This window comes from Nansenia antarctica (assembly GCF_963989245.1).
Source record: "Nansenia antarctica genome assembly, chromosome: 2".
NCBI classification, from domain to species: Eukaryota; Metazoa; Chordata; class Actinopteri; order Argentiniformes; family Microstomatidae; genus Nansenia; species Nansenia antarctica.
In genome coordinates, this window is record NC_137675.1 from 2,911,584 (window position 1) to 2,919,922 (window position 8,339).

The window sequence follows — 8,339 nt, forward strand, 5'->3', positions numbered from 1 at the left end:
GGTTTTTAGTGATTACCTAACCACGCAGGTGAGGGTGGCCCTGAACTATGCTCACAACAGCCAGCGGAAGTGAGTCCACACACACACACCTACATGTAACTATGCTGTATAGTCAGGTGACTATAGTCAGCCAACTACAATAAGTGTGTGAGTGTGAGTGCGAGTGCGTGTCTGTGTCTGCGAAGAATCCACATGTCATTCATGGTCCTTTACTCCACATTGACTGACTGAGTCATGTGATGTCATCAAATACACACACACCTATGGGTTCAAGGGGGTCAAGGTAGTGAGGGAAAGTTGAGGGTAGTGGGTGTGGGCCTCAGGGCTAATCAATAAGTCATTTTGATAATAGAAAGGTCTCGTGGAGCTGTGGTAATGTACTAATCAATAAGTCATTTTGATAATAGAAAGGTCTCGTGGAGCTGTGGTAGTGTACAATGTGATCATCAGCTTTATTTAGTTATTTCTGTTGCTTTAACAAGGAAGATACAGTTATGTATCATATGTACATGTTATGTTCAGACCACTGTTGATTTACTATATAATAATAATAATAATAATAATAATAATAATAATACATTAGACTTATATAGCGCTTTTCTAGACACTCAAAAGACACTTTACAAACTGAAAAGACAGAGTAGTAATAATAAAAAGAAACAAAGAAAATAATGTATGGGGGCTAATTAAGGTAGTGCTGGGGACACATGGGAAGGGGAGGGGGAGAGTTAACTGGTGAAGGCGAGCTTGAAGAGGTGGGTTTTGAGCGCCTGTTTAAATGTTGGCAGGGTGTTGGCCTGTCTGATGTGGTTGGGGAGGGCATTCCAGACGGACGCCCGAACTATATGTCACTAGGTCACCCCAGGGTAGTGTTGATTGATTGATTGATTGATTTATTTGGGTAAAAAGTACATACAGTACATCCCAGAGGATAGCACGTAAAAAGCGTACTGGAACACTTGTTTCCAACGTGGTCCTCGTTGGTAGACAAAGAACAACCAAGACAAAGATCATACAAAAACAATACACCAAGAAACATACAAAGAGCATACGAGATACACAAGAACATACATGACCTACAAGAATGTTGTGAGATTTGAGTTTCTAAGAGCCCCGTTTATGACAGTCACACACACACACACACACACACACACTCACAGATAAGATAGTAGGAAACAGTGAGAGATTTCTGGGTTTGTTTGCAGTTCCCGCAGGGGCAAGAATCAAGGCTGGTGCTGAGGGGGGGAGGGGGGGAGCTGCTTGTTAACGTGCTTGTGAGGCGTGTGTGAGGTCAGATGTGAGGCGTAGCTAACGACTTTACAGCAGCATCCTGCTGTCTACGAAGGGGAGGAACGTGTCTGTGTGTCTGTGTGTCTGTGTGTGTGAAGGGGAGGAACCCTGCTTCTGACAGGAGTTAAGCATTAACTCTGCCCCACACAGACCACCAATACGACAGCGGTGTGAGTGTGTGTGTGAGAGTGTGTGTGTGTGTAGAATCTTTGATCTCTGTTCTCTATTAAAGAGAGCTCTCTCCTCTGCGCGGCTCAAAGTCCTGCAGAGTCACGTCCTGCGATTGTTGGATCTCCCCGGGGCGTCTGTGTGTGTTAGCGTGTGTGTGTGAGTGTGTGTGAGAGTGTGTGTGCTGCTTGGTTCTGTTAAGCGACGAAGCGGAGAGAGTGGGACCTGCGATTGTTAGGTCTCCGGGGCGTGTGTGTGAGTGTGTGAGTGAGTGTTAGTGAGTGTTAGTGTGTGTGAGCGTGTGTGTGAGTGTGAGTGTGTGTGTGTTGGTTCTGTTAGTTGAGGAAGCGGAGAGAGAGGGTCCGGAGAGACGGGACTAGAGCGTGATCCTCGGCGGCCATGTCTGTGGCGGCTCTGGACGAGTTCTGTGGCTCCACGTTCTGGGTGAGTGGGGCTGACCTCGGCCTGGGCGGGGGGGGTGGTGGTATCATCATGGACCCCCCCCCTCTCTCTCTCCCTCTCTAGGGGTCTGCGTCAGCTGTCTAGGCTCCCTGGTAGCGGGGTCGAGACTTCTGTACTAGGTCGTCGTGCTGTGAGTTGCTCGACGCAGCTTTTCTGTCTTGTTCGCTGGGTTGCAGGATAATAATATTAATAATAATAATAATAATAATTCATTGTATTTATAAAGTGCTTTTTTCTGAGGCTCAAAGACGCTGACAATATGGGAAAAACAGAAGACACAGAAACAACAAGCAACAGATAACATGAGCACATAGAACACAGAGTTAACAACAGATAACATGAGCACATAGAACACAGAGTTAACAAACAGGCACAGGGAACAATTAACCTCATAGGAGCCAACGGACCCCCATGGGCATCCGAAGTGATATAAAGAGTTTACCTCGATCAATTCTCTTCAAAGATATCAAATTTTTTTCACAACTTTGCATGCTATACGATTCCCAAAAAAATTTCCAGAGACGGTAAACACGGCCTAAGTCACATCCAGTTTTCTCCAACTGAGAATGTGTCATGTCCGGTTTCAACGCCGAATTTCCATACCATTGGTCGGCCAACCCCAAAAAAATCCCCCCCCCCCAAAAAAAAGAAAAAAAAGAAATCTGATACATGAGAAAGGTCAAAGGTCAAAGATGGTGCCAACATATCTCCAAATGGCCTAAACATATAGGTGTCCGCCTAAACATACCTGTACTAAAACAGGTACAAAGTTGCATTTGCTCACATTACTAGCATCGACTTTGGCACAAGTACTAATAAGACCCTGGAGTACTGATTCCTAGATGATTTGGGCTTGGTTATCAGGTTTCCAAGGTGATATTCACTGTAAAAGCTGTTGTTTTTTTAGGCGGAGACTGAATTTGAGATGTTTTATAATGTTCTAGCTCTATTTGCTCTGACACAGTAACATAGATTTTGATTCTGACACTTCTACAGCCACCCCACAGGTGTTAGCTTTCATTTGATAACAATATCATTATGAAGGCCCTTGTGATTGTGGAGATATTCTATATTCACTGTGGGCATGTCATTTCGAGCAGAAAACCAGACAAATGAGGTGGATAAGATGAGGTTAACACAGTCTCTGTGTTACTGTATATTTTATTTGTTACAGTTTTAGAAGTAAAGGATAACATGAATGTGACGTCATGTACTGTAAAGTGTCATGGCTTTTTAAGTTTTCATTGTACAGTGCTGTCGTACTATAGATAGAGCTATGTATGCTAGTATGCATTTGTTATTTCACATTATGATATTGTCCTTGTGAGTATTGTCTGGTGTCGTCGTTGGCAGGGTTAGAGTAAGGTAGGGGCAGGGTGACGTCATGGGGTGGCTTGACTCAGCACTTTGGTCATGCATCACAGGTGGTCGAAGAAAGATGAACAAAAAAGACAGTCATCACTAAAAAAGATTAGTTTAAAAAGCATTTATATAAAACTAATTATAATTTGTATATATATATATATGAATTATATATTTGCAAGAGCATTGTGAGGTAACAAGGGAGATATGGTGTCAAGTGTTTCAGATATGTGTGTCCTGTCTCGTGGTACTTGTTTAACGAGTCCAAAGAAAAACAAACAAGAGTAGGTTATCATAGGTTATTATTGTCGGTACCTTTTTACATGTTTTATTACACAATTATTTTTACAATGTTATGTTGAAGTCAATACCTGCCAACCTCTGTGCTGTGTGATGCAATGCTACCTTAGACTTCTGGTTCATCTTCTGTACTGTATGATACAATGCTACCTTAGACTCCTTGTTTATCGGTTGGCCTCTGGTTCAGTCATCTTATCTGAATAGACCAACCCAAGCTCCATAAATGTCACTCCTCCAGAGATACACCCAACGCCACAGCACACATAATCTCTAGTCCTTGTGTAACTGTTGTATAAAAGCAATGCATGGACTAACAATCGTTGTACTTGTAATCATGTAAATTCTAACCTTGAACAAAGCTTCCGCTAGAGTCAAGAGTATAGCAATCTTCTTTCTGGTGAACAGAGAAAATGTCCAACCGCCTTATGAGAAACAGCCAATAGAGTCCAAACAGAGACTAATAATAATAATAATAATAATAATAATTCATTGTATTTACAGTGGGGCAAAAAAGTATTTAGTCAGCCACCAATTGTGCATGTTCTCCCACTTAAAAAGATGAGAGAGGCCTGTAATTTTCATCATAGGTACACTTCAACGATGAGAGACAAAATGAGAAAAAAAATCCAGAAAATCACATTGTCTGATTTTTAAAGAATTTATTTGCAAATTATGGTGGAAAATAAGTATTTGGTCAATAACAAAAGTTCATCTCAATACTTTGTTATATACCCTTTGTTGGCAATGACAGAGGTCAAACGTTTTCTGTAAGTCTTCACAAGGTTTTCACACACTGTTGTTGCTGGTATTTTGGCCCATTCCTCCATGCAGATCTCCTCTAGAGCAGTGATGTTTTGGGGCTGTCGCTGGGCAACACAGACTTTCAACTCCCTCCAAAAAGTTTCTATGGGGTTGAGATCTGGAGACTGGCTAGGCCACTCCAGGACCTTGAAATGCTTCTTACGAAGCCACTCCTTCGTTGCCCGGGCGGTGTGTTTGGGATCATTGTCATGCTGAAAGACCCAGCCACGTTTCATCTTCAATGCCCTTGCTGATGGAAGGAGGTTTTCACTTAAAATCTCACGATACATGGCCCCATTCATTCTTTCCTTTACACGGATCAGTCGTCCTGGTCCCTTTGCAGAAAAACAGCCCCAAAGCATGATGTTTCCACCCCCATGCTTCACAGTAGGTATGGTGTTCTTTGGATGCAACTCAGCATTATTTCTCCTCCAAACACGATGAGTTGAGTTTTTACCAAAAAGTTCTACTTTGGTTTCATCTGACCATATGACATTCTCCCAATCCTCTTCTGGATCATCCAAATGCTCTCTAGCAAACTTCAGACGGGCCTGGACATGTACTGGCTTAAGCAGGGGGACACGTCTGGCACTGCAGGATTTGAGTCCCTGGCGGCGTAGTGTGTTACTGATGGTAGCCTTTGTTACTTTGGTCCCAGCTCTCTGCAGGTCATTCACTAGGTCCCCCCGTGTGGTTCTGGGATTTTTGCTCACCGTTTTTGTGATCATTTTGACTCCACGGGGTGAGATCTTGCATGGAGCCCCAGATCGAGGGAGATTATCAGTGGTCTTGTATGTCTTCCATTTTCTAATAATTGCTCCCACAGTTGATTTCTTCACACCAAGCTGCTTACCTATTGCAGATTCAGTCTTCCCAGCCTGGTTCAGGTCTACAATTTTGTTTCTGGTGTCCTTTGACAGCTCTTTGGTCTTGGCCATAGTGGAGTTTGGAGTGTGACTGTTTGAGGTTGTGGACAGGTGTCTTTTATACTGATAACGAGTTCAAACAGGTGCCATTAATACAGGTAACGAGTGGAGGACAAAGGAGCCTCTTAAAGAAGAAGTTACAAGTCTGTGAGAGCCAGAAATCTTGCTTGTTTGTAGGTGACCAAGAGGAATTACCAATTAATTCATAAAAAATCCTACAATGTGATTTCCTCCCATTCTGTCTCTCATAGTTGAAGTGTCCCTATGATGAAAATTACAGCCCTCTCTCATCTTTTTAAGTGGGAGAACCTGCACAATTGGTGGCTGACTAAATACTTTTTTGCCCCACTGTAAATGGCGCTTTTCCGGCGCTCAAAGACGCTGACAATATGGGAAAAACAGAAAACACAGAAACAACAAGCAACAGATAACATGAGCACATAGAACACAGAGTTAACGAACAGGCACCGGGAACAATTAACACAGCAATGTCCAGGGGGGAGGGGGGTGGCAGGGTTAGGGGAGATGGGTAGGGGTAGGGGAGGTTGTATGCATGTCCGGGGGGGGATGGGGGTGGCAGGGTTAGGGGAGATGGGAGATGGGTAGGGGTAGGGGAGGTTGTATGCATGTCCAGGGGGGGAGGGGGGGGTGGTAGGGTTAGGGGAGATGGTTAGGGGTAGGGGAGGTTGTATGCATGTCCAGGGGGGGAGGTGGGGGGCAGGGTTAGGGGAGATGGTTAGGGGTAGGGGAGGTTGTATGCATGTCCAGGGGGGGAGGGGGTGGTGGTAGGGTTAGGGGAGATGGTTAGGGGTAGGGGAGGTTGTATGCATGTCCAGGGGGGGAGGGGGTGGTGGTAGGGTTAGGGGAGATGGTTAGGGGTAGGGGAGGTTGTGTGCATGTCCAGGGGGGGAGGGGGGGGGTGGTAGGGTTAGGGGAGATGCTTAGGGGTAGGGGAGGTTGTATGCATGGGAGAACAGGTCGGTTTTGAGGTGGGATTTAAAAATGGAGAGTGATGGTGAGTCTCTGAGTGGTTGAGGGAGAGAGTTCCAGAGGCGGGGTGCAGCGTGTGAAAAAGCACGGTCTCTGAAGCCTTTGAGTTTTGAGGGTGGGACAGTGAGGGGAACAGTGGATGAGGATCGGAGGGTACGGGTAGGGCGGTGAGTGACTAGACTAGGCAATCATAAAGCACATATTCATATGTAACGGGGCGGAGGCGACCCTAAGCCCAACCACTACCCCTGCCTTCTAAGCGGATACTGTGGAGGAGCCAGCCAAAATCACCCAGACAATACCCAGAGACAGGAACAGTATAAATGGAAACTTTATTAGAATAAATACTAAAAGTTTGGAAAAAAAGACTCTTTAAAAACAGCAATGTCCGATGAGATAGGATAGTCCGATAACTCTTGACTGTGGCTCCGCCCAGGGTTGACTCCAGACTGTACCCCGTCACCTATGGGGAGGTCCGGCGCGTCCTCACGACCCAGCATGGCTCCAATCACTCAGCTGGGGGACAGGAAAGAGTGGCTCAGCAGGTTGCACGAGCGACAGGCAACCGCACAGCCCACAGTCCATCAACTGGTTCGATGCTAGACTCTATGCTCTCAACCTCCAAAGTAAACAAACAAAATACACGACTGCCGATAAGACAGAAATAATAATCGAATGCAGAAAAAGAGCTTGCCACTAGCTCGTCGTAACACTACATTCAACCAAACAAATGAAAACAAAATACGATTCACAAGGAAAATACTGGAGGGGCTAACCCTAGACCACTATATACGTTCGAGGCAAGCCAAGGGTCGGAACGCTCGTTCTGGCGACAGCTATTGATAAAATTCACTTAACTTTGGGAAGGGCGCTGGCTGCACCCTCCCAAGTTTCCCAACAGGCCTCTGGTAATCACAACCCACAGTGCTCAGACACGGACAGCTCCGTTGGTGGCCAGTCGTCCCTCTGTCGGGACCACCGCTCGGCGCCTGGTGCGTATTCAGCTGTAGGAGAGACAAACACCTCACGTCACAGCGTGTCACTGGCCACGGGAACCCACCGAGATATGCGTGAACGAGAGTATAGAGAAGGGGTACTTAGCTCTGGGAAGGGTGTTTTGCTTCACACCCTCCCGTATCCCCAATCAGGCGTTCTCTCGTTCTAACGTCGCGGGTCCCTCTGGTACTCGGCAGGTTTTCGTCTGGTGGTCGTCTCGTTGTCGCTCTCTGTCTCGTTGTCGCTCTCTGTCTCGTTGTCGCTCTCTGTCTCGTTGTCGCTCTCTGTCTTGTTGTCGCTCTCTGTCTTGTTGTCGCTCTCTGTCTTGTTGTCGCTCTCTCGTCGTAACCCTTGTTCCCAAACCACTCTCCCCTCCTACTGTTTGCTGGTGCCTTAAATTAAATAGAGAGTAAAGGGGAACAGTGCCACTCCCAGTCCCCAGTGCCACTCCCAGTCCCCAATCACTCCTAACCAGCACCATGTGTGTATAGGAGAGGAGTAGGAACAGACATGGTGTGCTTCTACCACCAGGAGGGAAACAGAATACAAATTAAAAAAGGTTGTGTGTGCACTAACCCAGGGTGGCAAAAGAGACAGCACATAAAACAATGACAGGTTATTTTCTTTGTCACCCCGTGACACATACAAGCGAATGCAAACTCATAGTGATTTACATAAAACATAAAAAGTGCAATAAAATAACAAATAAAAATAGTTTAGTTAGTTTTAAAAGATTCAAGTTTAAAATCAATAAATAAAAACAAATCAGTCAGTTAAAAAACCTATCCTAAACCGTCAGTATTTAAAATGACATTCAATTAAAAGCCGAACAGAACATAAGTCTTCAGCTTGTTTAAAAAAAAATTGATACAGATGAGGCTGACCTAATGTTTTGTGGCAGCTTGTTCCAATTGGTTGCCGCATAGTGAGCGAATGTTGCCTCTCCACGTTTGGTGCTCACTCTAGGAACTGTCAGATAGATAGATAGACAGAGATAGATAGGTAGATAGATAGGATAGATAGATAGATAGACAGACAGACAGA

At 45.2% G+C, this 8,339-nt stretch overlaps 1 protein-coding gene across 2 annotated transcripts in view; it reads left to right on the plus strand.

Annotated features, from left to right (window-relative positions):
- Positions 1-1,568: 1,568 nt before the first annotated feature.
- The window catches only part of abcc2 (ATP binding cassette subfamily C member 2), a 45,689-nt gene continuing 38,918 nt past the window's right edge, over positions 1,569-8,339 (plus strand). For both annotated transcript variants that reach the window (XM_080524314.1, XM_080524315.1), the window contains exon 1: positions 1,569-1,902. In XM_080524314.1, the coding sequence (XP_080380440.1) occupies positions 1,858-1,902 (45 nt within the window). In that variant the 5' untranslated portion in view covers positions 1,569-1,857. The remainder of the gene's footprint in view (positions 1,903-8,339) is intronic.